This window comes from Anabrus simplex, chromosome 14 (assembly GCF_040414725.1).
Source record: "Anabrus simplex isolate iqAnaSimp1 chromosome 14, ASM4041472v1, whole genome shotgun sequence".
In the NCBI taxonomy this organism is placed as follows: domain Eukaryota; kingdom Metazoa; phylum Arthropoda; class Insecta; order Orthoptera; family Tettigoniidae; genus Anabrus; species Anabrus simplex.
In genome coordinates, this window is record NC_090278.1 from 38,798,846 (window position 1) to 38,815,435 (window position 16,590).

General features: G+C 39.2%; 1 protein-coding gene across 1 annotated transcript in view; it reads left to right on the forward strand.

The window, feature by feature from the left end:
• Positions 1–16,590, forward strand: part of LOC136885238 (adenylyl cyclase 78C) — a 1,041,122-nt gene that overhangs the window by 931,474 nt on the left and 93,058 nt on the right. Inside the window, exon 11 of the mRNA XM_067157709.2 lies at positions 761–897. Coding sequence (XP_067013810.2) covers positions 761–897 — 137 coding nt within the window. The remainder of the gene's footprint in view (positions 1–760; positions 898–16,590) is intronic.

The window sequence follows — 16,590 nt, forward strand, 5'->3', positions numbered from 1 at the left end:
TTGTGAAACGGTGGAGCATATGCATTGAAAAGCAGGCTGACTACGTTGAAAAATTATATCAATAAAAGTGTGTACTCTTTTTGTAATAAATTATAAAAATTGTTTGCATATACTTATTGATTTGCCCGTACTTATGCAAAGTTTTATCGCGAATTGACCTCCCTTTACTCTATTGCTGAGACTGAGCCAACTGTATCAATGATTATCAGATGTTCTTGAAGAGAACTGGACTGTCTTTCGAAGTGGCTTTGTTGATAAAGAGACAGAACGCGCGTGTATCACCGCTGATATAGTCCAAACTCACATACACCTCAGGTTTTAAAAGTAGGGTATAAGGGACGGAGAAAAACAGCTTTCCTCCCGATTTCTGCTCTTCATTTTCTGCACCAGCTAATTCCACCTGGGTAAGATCAAAGTGAGCTCCCGAGCGAATTGACTTTGCGGTTTGGGTTCCGTAAGTGCGAATTTGCATTCCGAAGATGGTGGTTTCAAATCCAACCGTCGGCAGCCCTGAAAATAGTTTTCCGTTATTTCCCATTTCCACACCAGCAAATTAATTAAGGCCACGGCCGCTTCCCATTGTCGCCACAAGACCTATCTGTGTCGATGCGACGTAAAGCAACTACAACAACAGGGATTCATTTTCTAAGACTTAGACATTCTGTTCGAGATTTAGTTATAACTGTCTGACGTAGAGTTCTGTATTCTGACTGGTGTGGCCGTTCTCCTCTTCTTGTCTGAATAACACCCTTCGTTCTAGGTTGATCTCAACATGCGGATCGGCATCCACTCTGGCTCAGTGTTGTGCGGTGTACTGGGACTACGGAAGTGGCAGTTTGACGTCTGGTCCTATGACGTCACCCTAGCGAATCACCTCGAATCCGGAGGTATCCCTGGGTGAGTACTATTTTTTGTCTAGTTATTCAAGTAGCTTTTTCTGTGTGAATTGTCACAGGACGGAAGAATGAAAAGGTGAATTAAATTAATGTACAGCAAAGTGAGTACAGGAGGTTTATAAATAAAACTACCCTGCTCGTCGGTACAAAGCTAGCCTTTGTTAGTATTTAAGTTGACCTGCAGAAGTCTGTGTGTTGAACATCACAGTAGAAAGACGAATTTCCATTTAACAAAGCTTACATTTATTTTTTCCCCAAGAATCCTTTGCAATCAACAATTGCTGTTATGTCAATATACAGTGAGCTTCTCTCATCGCTCGGCCGGCTGGCGCGCAATGCCAGCCTGCCTGTCGTTGACTCATTACTCCCCACGTTAACTTGAAAAAGTGAAACAGTGTGTGGCGGGGATAAGGACCCCGCAGACTCCGCGAGGTGGGGAGGGGGGCATGACTGTTCCTTAATTCAGTAGCTGAAGAGTGGTTTCACATATTGATAAAGCTACAGAACACAACACAGTATTATTTGTATTACAGAGGGTTATTGCAAACTTAGGCCGTCGTAGTGCAAAGCTTCTTTCGTCAATAGGAGTAAGGCAGTTATTTCTGAGAGAATGTAGATTTCCCAACCTGTTCCAATAACAACCAACCAACCAGCAACAATCAGCAAGGCTTTTGAAGTAATTAGCCAGTTCTGAGAACCCAGTAGTCAGCGAAGATGCGATAATAAAGACATCCTCCTTATCTAAACTTTAAATACTGAAGTTTTGAGTCTGTTTTATAACTCTCGGCAGTCAGTGTAGGCAAGTAGGCCTAAGATTGACGGTTGAGTTGTAAATGGTAGTAAATTATTATGTCCTAGGAACGAGATTATTTCTTAATATTGTTACGGTTACCATGTTTTGGTTACTATGATTGGAAAATACATTTCTTGTGTGTTTGTTTGTTTGTTTGTTTGTTTGTTTGTTTTGTACCATATAGGTGTATTATTTTAATTCCTTCGGATTTAAAAACTAAATTATATAACTCATTATTATTATTATTATTATTATTATTATTATTATTATTATTATTATTATTATTATTATTATTATTATTATTGTCTATGACGATGCTGTTCATTGTAAATATATACAGCCTTGTACTACGAAATAAACTTGTAACTTTCTTTATCAGGATACGAGGGACCCATTTTAATTATTGCTGGGGGGTCGAGCTACTTAGCGCCGCTACTGTAAACAGTTGTGATCAAATTTATTTTTGTTTTTCGTCATTTTTGTGACCGTGTTCTTACTTTTCCTGCCAAGCACTTTTTTAAAAACCATGATTTTATAGTTCGGAGATATGAAGAAGAAAGTAGACTTATTTTCAATAAATCATGACGGTCGTTGTACCAATGTGCAAGATGACTTACTGAAAATTTTCACACATTTTCTTGTAACATTTACATTGCGGCATACTGACAATCGAAGAAGAAGGCAATCGAACAAGTAAAACCACAATACCGCAGCCCTCGACTGTCAGCGCGGCCACCAAAGAGATAAGAGGCGCTTCCCAGCGTGAATCACGCCAACTACGGAGAGAAGGGCCTCAATAAAACACAATCACAGGAAGGGGAAGCGATGGGAATCTGGGCGAGGCCAATAGGTCAACGACCATAACAGAGGGTGGAAGGAGTATGAGGTAGAGCAATTCACTATTTTGACACTCTTCGTCACACTTAAAAAGACCAAAATTTAATATTAAAAAAAGGTTGGATTGGTGGTGCAATTTAAATATATAAGAAAAGGGGGCGGAATAATGACAAGGCTCTTTTACAAAATTACTACCAATCGTAGTCACCATACCAACAATTACAACCAATTTTTTAAAAAAATTCAACAATATTTTCTAGGCGGACTTAACTTCAGTTGACCTAGAGGTTCATTATAATTTACTGTTCATTAAAATTTGCTTGTTCGAGCTCGAATCCATCTTTCTTTAAGGAATTTGTAATAATGATCATTTTTCAAGTCATTAATAACTTAGGTGCACCTGTTTGCGGGTACGCGCGCGTCCCAATAAAATTACTTATCAAATGTTTTGGAACAATTAAAAGCCAGCAGGCATTAACACAATAAATTTATTACATGTTTGGAACTCCTCAGTGAACACGGAAGCGTTACAAATTAAAACATTTAACCGCGTCCTCTAACAGACCGACAATGACCTCAAGAAACATTAAGGAAGGCAAAAAATAAAGTTAAGAAAGAGCCCATATCAGAAGAAAAACAATGAATGATAAAAGGAAATTAATAATAATAAGGTAGCACAATAATATAGAAGCAATTAAAACTCATCTCGTGACCCCGTTCATCACATCAACAGCATAGGTACGCCATATAACAACGAACGTCAGCACATCTTGAGTATTGTTACAACACTCACTCCGCGACAATGCAAAACTAATCACTCGTTATCAAGCAAACAAAAGACGAAAGCATATCAATAACAATGAAATTGGAATGGAGCGTAGGTTCAAATCAGTAACAAGAAGTCAAAATTCAAAGAAAGGAAAATTTAATAAAATAATATTGATAATAATAATTAAGGAAGAAAATTAATTTTTAAAAAAGAAAATGGAATTAAATTCAATTCGACCCAAAACACGCTTCAGTATTCACTAGGATTTAAAATTAATTTTAAATATTCAATCGCCTTTATAAGGCTAATGATACAAGAGACAACACACACTTTCACTTGTCACAGGTCCTAATAAAAGAGCACGTCACTTGAAAACCACACATTTCTCGTTAATCACTTGTTTAAGTATAACATAATTGGTAGGGCACATTTAGATTGGCGGAATTCAATAATGAAAGATGCGACCGAAAATCGTAGATAAGTTCAAGATAATTCAACCTAACGGTCACAAGATCGATATAACAATGCATACAAGGCAAATAATATTAAGAAAATTAGCAACTTCCGTATACTTCAGAAGGAAGGAAATACAATGAATCTACCTAAAATTTCACCTTAACAAATATAAAGTTGAGAGAGTGTCCAAAAGCTAATATATTTATCTAGTAGCTTCGAAAATGTTCAATTTATTAATGCCTGGAAAACCATCTTATCACATCACCAAGATGCAGCACGATATTAATATTAACCCTAGCAGATTTAGAAGTAGAAACGCATAAGAATATTTACCGAGCCCGCACTTTACTCACAACTAGATTTTATGAGTTCTCGACAGAAAACAGTTTTATTATTATTATTATTATTATTATTATTATTATTATTATTATTATTATTATTATTATTATTATTGCCAAATTTAAATGCCAGAGTATCAAAGGGGTCCACACGAGAATCTTCTCAGAACATAATATGACAAATAAACATTGCTCTCCTGCAAGTAGTATGTCGAGGTTGTGGTTCACAAGACGTCTCCCAAAAACATTAATTCAAAACATCGACGAAGGTAGCCATGTTGGCGTCTTACTCACTGCAGAATAATCCCCAGTAGTTTACGTGGAAAATCTGTTGGAGTTAACATCATGCCAGACGATCACTTACCAGACTGTTGATAACAATTTGTTTCACCTAGAACTCTGATAACTTTGTTTTGCACTCTAATCAGGCCATCGTTCGAATACAGTCGCGAGGTCTGGCTGCCTTCTCATCAGTACGTTATACAGAACCGGGAGGGGGTCCAAATAAGGTTCATGAAGTGGATCATTACGAATGTCTGGGAGTTTCTCTTCGCCCGATTAAGGGCCTTTTTGTGAGACTTTGAGTATGAGGACATTAAACTTTATAAGTGTCTGACGAGCAGAGTGGATTGCTCAACATTATTGGGGTGGATTCCATTACACGTTCCTCGTCGCAATGCTAAGCAAGGGTATATTTTCCATCTACCTAAAGTGAGATCTGTGTCTTGGGCATATTCACAGCTGCTGAAGGCACTAAAATCACTGAATGAGGTGGGTAAATCAGTGGAGCGTTTTCACTCACCCTTCCCTAAAATTAGATGTGCCCTGACAACCTCAAAAATGTAAGTTAAGGTCCTTTTTTGTATAAATATGTGTATATAAATGTCTCTAGATTTAGTTTAACCGAGGCAATTATTTTTAGGAGATTCGTTCTTTATGTATTTAAGGTGCTGTAAATATGTGTGTATTAACGTCCCTAGATTTAGTTTAACCATGGCAATTATTTAGAAAATTCCTTTTTTGAATTTAAAATGTATTTGTTGTACATAATCTGTTGATGATAAATCTATCTATCTATCTATTTATCTATCTATCTATCTATCTATCTATCTGTGTATAAAAGGAATTTTATTCTTAATAAGATTAGCGAGGTGAATAATTATTTCGATAATCATTACGTAATATATCTCACAAAGTGATTTCTAATATTAAGATAGATTTTAAAAAGAATAATAATAATAATAATAATAATAATAATAATAATAATAATAATAATAATAATAATAATAATGTTATTGGCTTTATGTCCCATTAACTACTTTTACGGTTTTTGGAGACGCTGAGGTGGCACGGCCGACTGGATCTCTCGCTGCGCTCAGTGTGACGCATCAAGTCGGCCGTGGTCCAGGCAAATTAGTTGCATATTTCAACACCACGCGCCGCACAGATCGTTTAGTCGGAACGATTAGCGGTTGAGAGCAATATTGTGTAGGCACGACGCACTGTATAATATTGTTTGCGTGTGAATTGAGGATTGTTATTAAATGTAGTCAGCATCATGCAAGGCTGCTTTCTGTCAGAATGTAAATCTTAAGGTACATCAATCCTAAGGTTTTTTCTAAAGATGAATACAAAGTTGGCGATGCAGCTATTTAGAAGGTCAATTGCGATAGGACGTGCAGTGAAATTCCTAAGGGAAAAGTTCCTAAAAGGAACATCGTTCATATACGACCTGGCCCTTCTGCAATTGCTGTGTCTGTTAACGAACCAGAAGAATGATTCAAGTTATATTTTTCGGATGAGATTATGCAAATAATATTGCTTCACAGAAATGAAGAAATTCTTCGCCAAAAGACAAAATTACGTAGTTCCAAATAACTTAGTACAAATTTAGCGGAAGTGACGTTGACCGAATTGCACGCATTGCTTGGAATTAATATATTATCTGCTGCATTAAAAGGCAATCATTTAACTACCGAAATCCTTTTTGTCAGTTCGTATGGTGGCAATAGGTATCGGGCCACAATGTCCGATAAATTGTTTACGATTTGACGATCAAAATACCCGACCTGATCGCAATTAGCAAACCCGACTGGCACCTATTTCTGAAATATGGGAATTATTCATCTGTAACTTCAGGAATTTCTACAAACCAAGTTCAGATGTGACCATTGACGAGCAGTTGGTCGGCTTTAGAGGTCGATGTTCGTTTAGGATTTACATCCCCTCCAAACCGACCAAGTGCGACATAAAAATAGTGTTAATGTGTGACCATTCAACTAAGTATGTTGTGGCTGCTATTCCTTACTTAGGAAAAGGATCTGTCCCAGATGGCCTGCTTTCTGCCGACTACTTTGTCAAAACTTTGGTGGCATCTATACGAGGTTCCAATCGCAATGTAACAATGGACACCTGGTTCTGCAGCATACCACTAGTTCAGTCGCTTTTGAACGAAGATAAACTGACTGTTATAGGTACTATAAAGAAAAAACAAAAGAGAGTTTCCATCTCAGTTTATTGACCCCAAGTTTCAGAACACAAGACCAGGGACATCTATTTTCTTTTCGCTTGAAGATTTGAGAGTTGTTTCCTACAAACCAAACGCCCAGACACTTGTGACTTTGATATCATCTGCACACAATGATTCAGCTATTCATGAAAGCACTGAAAAGCCTGTGATGGTATAATTACAGTGGCACCAAAGGAGGTGTAGATCCATATGATCAGATGAGCCATAATATGAACTGTAACCTTAAAGCCAAACGCTGACCTCTGTGCTTCTTCAATATGATGAACATGGCCACGGTCAGTGCGTACGTAATTTATGTCCATAATTTTTACAAGAAGAACCAAGATGGGAGTAAACCCCTATCCAGATTGTAGTACTTGTTAAATTTGCAAACCAACCTGACAAATGAATGGCAGATCGAAAGCCTAAAACAACCGACACTCAGCAAGGAACATAGGAACGTGCTTTAGGATGTGGCTTGTGAAAAGAAAGAAGTTGCAGATGGCAAACAACTTCCATCTCAAAAAGGATCGAGAAAATATTGAGCGTGCTGTCCTTACAGCAAGAGAAGGCACACAACTACCTATTGTTTGGAATGTCACAAACCAATTTGTGGTGAGCACCAAAAGAAAAAGTGCCCGAAGTGTTCTAGAAACTTTCAGCTATGTGCGAACTATGCGCATTTTTTGACACTTCTTCTAAATGAGTAATTCCCATTTTTAATTTGTTAATTTTTAGAGTGTAAGGAACCATCTGAGTATGGTTAAATTGCAACTGTTCCAATAAAAAGTATTTTATTAACAAAAAAAGCAAAGTCACCTCCGTACAGGCCATGAAGGCCCTTGGAGGAGTGGAAGGTAAAGGCTTCCAGCATTGTTAACTCGGCAATTTTATTAACACTAACGGAAATACAGTATACGTAAATTTGATTCATCAGTGCCTATAACGTACAGAAAATTAACGTTGCCATTCTAGGGTTAACGTAAACTCGTCTCCTTATTCTGAGGTGGTGGTGATTATTGTTCAAAGAGGAAGTACAACTAGACAACCATCCTCTATATAAGAATAATCGGGGAGAAAAATGGAAGGGATCCGACACTTGGTAAAATGAAGGTTTTGGCCAAAGAAAGACAAGGGCCATAAAGACCTCGAATTCTCTAATGCCGACGGGATCGGAAAAGAACAAGAGTTGACCAAAGGAGATCGGATAGGATAGATGAAAGTGAGGAACCTGGCACAAGTACGTGGAAGCTGAAAGGACTCAGATGAGGACCCCGTTGTTGCCAACCCTCGCTCCAAAGTTAAGAGCCCCTGGGGCCCCTTCTAGTCACCTCTTACGACAGGTAGCGCCCCCACACACAGTGAGTCCCCATCCTGTGGTGGTGAAACTCTTTTCAGACACACCCCCAGTGGAGAATTAACTGTGCATGTACAGTTGTAACCACATACCTGCCCTGCTGCCGTTCTTAAATTTCTGGCAGTACCGGGAATCGAAACCGTTCCTCCGAAGATGGCAGGTAATACTGTAATGCTAACAGATAGGTTATGTAGGCGGACTCACAACGGTGTAAACCACATCAAAATCCGTTTTGTAGTTCTTTAGATTAGCATACACGAACGCAGACAAACACATACCAGGAACTTAATTTGATAATATGTATATATCCTGTACAAAGTATATTTACTGTGGCACCATTTCCTCCTTCCTTCTTCGCCATTCTGTCACAAGTTCTGAGGCAATTACACATTGTAGACCTGGAGCAAGACTTCGTTACAGAGTTTAGCAAAGTCTATTTTGTGCGAGACAAGAGACACTGCATTAACTCACTATAAACTACTTTAAGTTTCTATACCTCACGGAGACTAAAAGGAAAGAAATTGTACTTCAGCCGTGTCTGAAGTGTCAAAGTTTGAAATCTGGATCACAGAAATGTGCACTGGATGACCAAGAAAGGAGTTATTATTATTATTATTATTATTATTATTATTATTATTATTATTATTATTGTTGTTGTTGTTGTTGTTGTTGTTGTTGTTGTTGTTGTTGTTGTTGTTGTTGTTGTTGTTGTTTGAGTCATCAGTTCATAGACTGGTTTGATGCAGCTCACCATGCCACCCTATCCTGTGTTAACCTTTTCATTTCGACGTAACCATTGCATCCTACATCTGCTGTAATCTGCTTGTCATATTCATACCTTGGTCTACCCCTACCGTTCTTTCCCCCTACACTTCCTTCAAAAACCAACTGAACAAGTCCTGGGTATCTTAAGACGTGTCCTATCATTCTATATCTTCTTCTTGTCAAATTTAGCCAAATCGATCTCCTCTCACCGATTCGATTCAGTAACTCTTCATTCGTGATTCGATCTATCCATCTTACCTTCAGCATTCTTCTGTGACACCACATTTCAAAAGCTTATAATCTCTTTCTTTCTGAGCTAGTTATCGTCCATCCTTCACTTCCATACAAAGCCACGCTCCAGATGTAAGTCTTCAGAAATATCTTTCTAATTCCGATATCAATGTTTGAAGTGAACAAATTTATTTTCTTAAGAAAGTTCTTCCTTGCTTGTGCTAGTCTGCCTTTGATGTCCTCCTTACTTCTGCCATCGTTAGTTATTTTACTGCCCAAGTAACAATATTCATCTACTTCCTTTAAGACTTCATTTCTTAATCTAATATTTCCTGCATCACCTGCCTTCGTTTTGTTTTGGACTTATTTATTTTCATCTTGTACTCCTCACCCAAGACTTCGTCCATACCATTCAGCAGCTTCTCGAGATCTTCTGCAGGCTCAGATAAAATAACAATATCATCAGCAAATCTCAAGGTCTTGATTTCCTCTCCTTGGATTGTGATTCACTTTCCAAATTCCTCTCTGATTTCCTTTAAAATGTGAAATGTCGTATGGCTTTTAGTGCCGGGATATCCCAGGACGGGTTCAGCTCGCCAGGTGCAGGTCTTTCTATTTGACTCCCGTAGGCGACCTGCGCGTCGTGATGAGGATGAAATGATGATGAAGACGACACATACACTCAGCCCCCGTGCCATTGGAATTAACCAATTAAGGTTAAAATCCCCGACCCGGGACCCTCTGAACCGAAGGCCAGTACGCTGACCGTTCAGCCAACGAGTCGGACTCTGATTTCCTTTAATGCCTGTTCTATATAAACAGTGAAAAGGAGGAGGAATAAACTGCAACCTTGCCTCACTCCTTTCTGGATTGCTGCTGCTTTTTCAAAGTCCTCGATTCTTATGATTGCAGACTGATTGTATTATTATTATTATTATTATTATTATTATTATTATTATTATTATTATTATTCATACACTTCTCCACAAGGAAATATGGGTAGTAATGGGGCACGGGATGCACCAAGTGCCTTACATAATTAAAGTATTTACACATTATAATACAAACATTGATGTACAGGTATATACAAAACTGTAGATCACGGGATCTTCATTCTTGCGAGAGGAACGATCCCACAATGTTGCTTGTTGACAGGAGGACAGAATGTTGCATAATTTTGTAGATGTTCGGTGGAAGACCCAGTTCTCGCAGACTCTTGTGAAGTGTATGTGGAATGAGGCCGTTGACTGACAGAATCACAGGAACTATTCGTACCAGTTTCATCTTCCAGATCCTCTTTATCTCTTCTGCAAGTTCTTTGTACTTGGAGATTTTTTCACTGTACTTCCTGTCAATATTGGTGTCATTGGGGATAGCGATGTCAATAATGAAAGTCGTCCCAGTTTTCTTGTTTATTATTATTATTATTATTATTATTATTATTATTATTATTATTATTATTATTATTATTATTAGTATTATTAAGGAAATTTCGTGGATCACAGAGGTGTTCGAAGCGTGAGGGGTGAATGGGTGGACAAGGAAACTAGAGCATAACTTAACAAATTTTTAAATTTTATTTCTTTCCTCTTTTTTTCCTCTACTTCAAAATTGATAAATAGAAAATCTGAATGAATAACAACAATATTAATGAGATTGTCAGCTCTAGAAATCACAAGGACTTAAAGTTCGAAAATCAGGTACAAAATTTACAATAGATAATGGTTTGGTTGATTTGCGTGTTAAGGAACATTATTGCTCTTGACAGGTACACTTGTAGGAGTCTGCGCTCCAACTATAACACAATCCAGCCTCGCAGACGCGTCAAATTCTAATTGCGCAATCGGTTGTCCTTAAAGTAAAGTAAAGCAACCGCGAGGTGTTCGCCTCCGTAGCGTAACGGTTAGTGTTATTAGCTGCCGTCCTCGGGGGCCCGGGTTCGATTCTCAGTACTGCCAGAAATTTAAGGATGGCACGAGGGTTGGTATGTGGTTAAAAATGGTGCATGTAGCTCACCTCCACTGGGGGTGTGCTCAAAAGAGCTGCACCAGGACACGAGTTCCTCAAGAGAACTTCACACCAGACCATGCCCAATTCTACACACCACAATAAATTTACAGGGGCACTTTTGCCCATACTAAATGGCCTTAATGACAAAGAAAAGGTTGATTGTATCCGGCCATAAGCATTATGCAAGGAGGCGAAACACCTGCAAACCTAAGTGGGCCTATGGTCCAATGATACAGAGGCTAAGCCTATTCTACAACGGGGTGACTAAATGAAAAACATTAAATAAGAATGTTAAGAGTTTTAAATGTTTAGAAATTTTAGTCACCCCGTGCCAAGTTGAATGGGAATCAACCCTCTGTTTCTCGTTTTTTTACAGCAGAAACAACAGTTTCATGCTCATTATCTCCATCATTTTCCACCGGTAAGGTATCCTGCGATGAAGTCATCTCCAGGGGGTACAGACGTTGAATGGGCCTGATCAGCAGTCTGCACTCGAACTACTCTCACGTTACCATCTTTACCAGGAAACAACTCAATCACTTTACCCAAAGGCCAAGCGAGTATTTTCTTCTGATCAGAGCCTACTAACACAATGTCACCAATCTTCAGCATTCGTAGATATTCTTTATTTTGCGGCTGTACTAAAAGGGTCAGGTAATCTTCACGGAATCTTTCCCTCAATAGCTCCCGTAAACGCTGCAGGTACTTGGCCCGTTTTCTAAGTATGTTCTCTAGCCGGGGGTGTGTATGGAAATTCAGACTATGAAATGAAATGAAATGGCGTATGGCTTTTAGTGCCGGGAGTGTCCGAGAACATGTTCGGCTCGCCAGGTGCAGGTCTTTTGATTTGACTCCCGTAGGCTACCTGCGCGTCATGATGAGGATGAAATGATGATGAAGACGACACATACACCCAGCCCCCGTGCCAGAGAAATTAACCAATGATGGTTAAAATTCCCGACCCTGCCGGAAATCGAACCCGGGACCCCTGTGACCAAAGGCCAGCACGCTAACCATTTAGCCATGGAGCCGGACATTCAGACTATCAGCATATTGTAGTCTAATTTAATCTGGAACTTAACCCTATGGAAATATATAAGCAGGGCACTTTAGGGCCGTCTTGTCTGCATTGCTCCAGTTCTTGAGAGTGCGAATTGATGGAGGCCATAGAGGTGGTGGTGGTGGTGGTGGTGGTGGTGGTGGTGGTGGTGGTGGTGGTGATTGCTATTTTAAGAGGAAGTACAACTATATAACACTAATCAGAGAGAAAAAATGGAAGGAATCCAACACTTCGAAAATGAAGGTATCGGCCAAAGGAAGACAGGGGCCACGAATGGCGTGAAAATGAAAGACTCCCTAGGCCTCGAGTGCTCTAATACTGTCAGGGTCGGAAAAGATCAAGAATTAATCAAGGGAGAACGATTAGCATAGTTGAAAGTGAGGAGCCTTGCACAAGTAAATAGAATCAATGCCATGACTCAGCTAAGGGCCCCGTGATCTCCAACCCACGCTCCAAAGTTCAGAATCCCTGAGTCTCCCTTTAGTCGCCTATTATGACAGGCAGGGGATACCGTGTGTGTTATTCTACCGCCCCCACCGACAGGGGGGAGGCCATATAGGGCTAGGGAGGTAGGGGAGTAGCCTGATTGAAAAAGATTCAGCGATACAAGATAATGACACAATTTACCTAAACATGTAATCGTGCTTGCGGGTAGTTTGAGGGGAAGGTCTCAGCGTTTTCTTAAGGTAATTTTGTATTTTGGTGGTTTAAATGTAGCACTTTCTGCCCAGTCTTTGGACTCTAGTTCTGTTCCCTAATGCGAAACATATAATGTAAGGAAACACGAGTGGTGACCCTCATTCGTCTTCCCGTCAACTTGGAATTGGGTGACTAAAGTTCTCAACCTCTACATTTTGAAAATCTTGTCTCGGCTTTAAATGTTCCTCCTTTTAGTCACCCGTTTAGTACGGCATTAGCCTCTGCGTCATTGGGCCTTAAGCCCACGTAGGCTCCCGTTTATTCAGAAATTTCCATAAGGAGTGCTGGGGTTTTGCCTCCTTGCATTTTGGTGATGGCCTGTTAGCTGCAACCATTTCCTTTTATTCTTAAGGCCTGGTAGTTTGGGTAATTACGCCCCTGTTTATTCTTTAGGGTAACTGTGTTTTAATTTGAATTTTGGTTCCCTTTCGGGACAGTAATTGAACTTATTGTGGAGCACTGCAATTGATAAGCCCACCATGGGCCAACCGTGTATGAGCTCTTTGAAATGGGGTCAACCCATTGCCGGTTCGAGGCTAGACTCGTGTATTTTAGAGCTGAGACTCCTAGTGTGTGTGTCTGCTAAGAGCAAACCTTGCTCTTTCACAATATTGTACCTGTCAGGAACAATTATGCCCTTTCATATGCAATTTAACCACTTAAGTTATTTCTAAACAATCAGTCAATCACTACTGATCTGCATTTAGGTCAGTCGCCCAGGCGGCAGATTCCCTCTCTGTTGTTTCCCTTGTCTTTTCTTAAATGATTGCAAAGAAGTTGGAAATGTATTGAACAACTCCCTTGGTAAGTTACTCCAATCCCTAACTCCCCTTCCTATAAACGAATATTTGACCCAATTTGTCCTCTTGAATTCCAACTTTATCCTCATATAGTGATCTTTCCTACTTTTAAAGACACCATCCAAACTTATTCGTCTACTGATTTCCTCCCACGCCATCTCTCTATTGACAGCTCGGAACATACCACTTAGTCGAGCAGCTCGTCTCCTTTCTCCCAAGTCTTCCCAGCCCATACTTTGCAACATTTTTGTAACGCTACTCTTTTGTCGGAAATCACCTAGAACAAATCGAGCTGCTTTTCTTTGGATTTTTCCAGTTCTTGAATCAAGTAATCCTGGTGAGGGTCCCATACATTGGAACCATACTCTAGTTGAGGTCTTACCAGAGACGTATATGCCCTCTCCTTTACATCCTTACCACAATCCCTAAACACCCTCATAACCATGTGCAGAGATCTGTACCCTTTATTTACAATCCCGTTTGTGAGATTACCCCATTGAAGATCTTTCCTTATATTAACACCCAGATACTTACAATGATCCCCAAAAGGAACTTTCACCCCATCAATGCAGTAATTATAACTGAGAGGCCTTTTCCTATTTTTGAAACTCACAACCTGACTTTTAACCCCGTTTATCATCACACCATTGCCTAATGTCCATCTCACAACATTATCGAGGTCATTTTGCAGTTGCTCACAATCTTTGAACTTATTTATTACTCTGTACAGAATAACATCATCTGCGAAAAGCCTTGTCTCTGATTCCACTTCTTTACTCATATCATTGATATATATAAGAAAACATAAAGGTCCAATAATACTGCCTTAAGGAATTCCCCTCTTAATTATTACAGGGAGATAAATAATTAAGAGAGGAATTCCTCAAGGCAGTATTATTGGACCTTTCTGTTTTCTTACATATATCAATAATATTTTGTACCTGATTTAGGACTTCAAAGTCCAAAGCATTGTTAGAGCTGACCAGCTCGTTGTTTACCTTTTCAATTGCTCTTTATTATTCTGTTAAATTTTCTATCTCTCAATTTTAAGAAAGAAAAGAAATAACATTTCCAAATTTGTTAAAGTAAAAGTTGCTCTAAATAATCCCCTGTCCAGCCATTCAACCCAGGCGTTTCCTATTCCTCTGTCAGCCACGGAAATCCCGAAACAGTTATTATTTGTGTCATCAGTCTGTAGACTAGTTTGGTACAGCCCTCCATGCCAGCCTATCCTATGCTAACCTTTTCATTTCTCTGTAACTATTACATACTACATCTACCCTCATCTGTTTGTTATATTCATACCTTTGTGTACCTCTACCGTTCTTACCACCTACATTTCCCTCAAAAATAACTCAAGTCCTGGGTGTCTTAAGATGTGTCCTATCATTCTGTCTCTTCTTGTGGTCAAATTTTGCCAAACATATTCTCCTTTCCCCAATTCGATGCAGTATCTCTTCATTCGCGATTCAATCTACCCATCTCACCTTCAGCATTCTTCTGTAACACCATATTTCAAAAACTTATATTCTCTTTCTTTCTGAGCTAGTTATCGTCCATGTTCGAAGTGAGCAAATTTCTTTTCTTAGCAAAGTCCTTCTTTGCTTGTGTTAGTCTGCATTTTATGCCCTCCTTACTTCTGCCATCGCTAGTTATTTTATTACCCAAGTACTAATATTCATCTACTTCTTTAAGACTTCATATCCTAATCTAATATTTCCTGCATTACCTCCACCTGACTTCTTTTATTATTTTTTTTTTTTTTCACTCCTTCCCTAAGACTCTATCCATACCAATCAGCAATTTCTTCAGATCTTGTGCAGACTCAGATAAAATAACAATACCATCGGCAAATCTCAGGGTTTTCACTCGTTGGATTGGGATTCCCCTTGTTCTTGGTGTTTTTTTTTAATGTTCCCTTTTTCCCCCACAGTTGCGCAACCACGCCCATTTTTCCCTCTTCCCTGGTACATTTCTCTCAATTTGACAACATTCCTTTACGAAATGTCAAATACTGCTTGACACAACCGATCACAGAAACAACGAGAAGGAAACGAGAAGAATATATGTGACTAGATTAGAACGACAAAGTGCTCAACCACTGCACGGCTTATTTATCCCCAGTTCAAAGACACAAGTCCAGGAAGAGTTTCCTGCGAACTTCACTCGAATTAAATGGATCACCTGAAATTACGACGGTAAAGTTGTGAAAAACGTATAGAAAAATAGAAATTATGTATTTTCTTATTATATAATTTGTATTTTGCATCAACAATATAAATCAACCAGATTCCCGTAACACATATCAGAAAATATATTATTGCAATCTAGCGCCGAAGGATTGAACCGATACATAGTACGTGCCAAGGTATATAGAAGAGTAGTGCGTACCATTGCTTATACGTTATTATACAAGGTCGGAAAATACAAGCGGTTCTGCGCTAAAAGTGATGTTGTGTGAAGTTCCGCCAGTCACCACTAGGATCGTTTTGTACCACCCTAACGTCAGCATTTGCACCGTTGCTTACGCTATTATACAAGGCTGGGAAATGCAAGGCCTTGCTGATCGTGAAACTGGTTCCTGCTCGGGCCACCGCCGTCTACATAGGACGGGCTCGTGAAACGCATCGTTTTGCCGCTAGGTGCGCTCTTCTTAGTCATAAAATTGCGCGGGCGAAGTACTCATTCAAATTTTCACGAGTATGTCAAGACGTATTTTTGTACTTTATGAGTTTTCTTGTGCTAGTGCAGGTGATTATAATTTAGTGACTGAAATTAACAACGTATTTACGTAATATGAACATCGAATAAGCTTAAAAGAAGATGGTGTACTATAGTGTCCCTTACTGTAAAAATGATGTGGTATTCCAATTCACAAATTTCCGAAAGACGGGGAACCTAAAACTAAATGGTGATTGGCAGTTTGTCGTCAAGGAAACAGACTGAGATCTCTGTGGAAACCTGACATACATTCCACTGTTTGCAGTAGGCATTTTAAGTGTAAACACAGCAATAAAATCTCAGTTCCGAACGTCATTCCATCCGCATTTCAAGATTTTTCCCCGACACA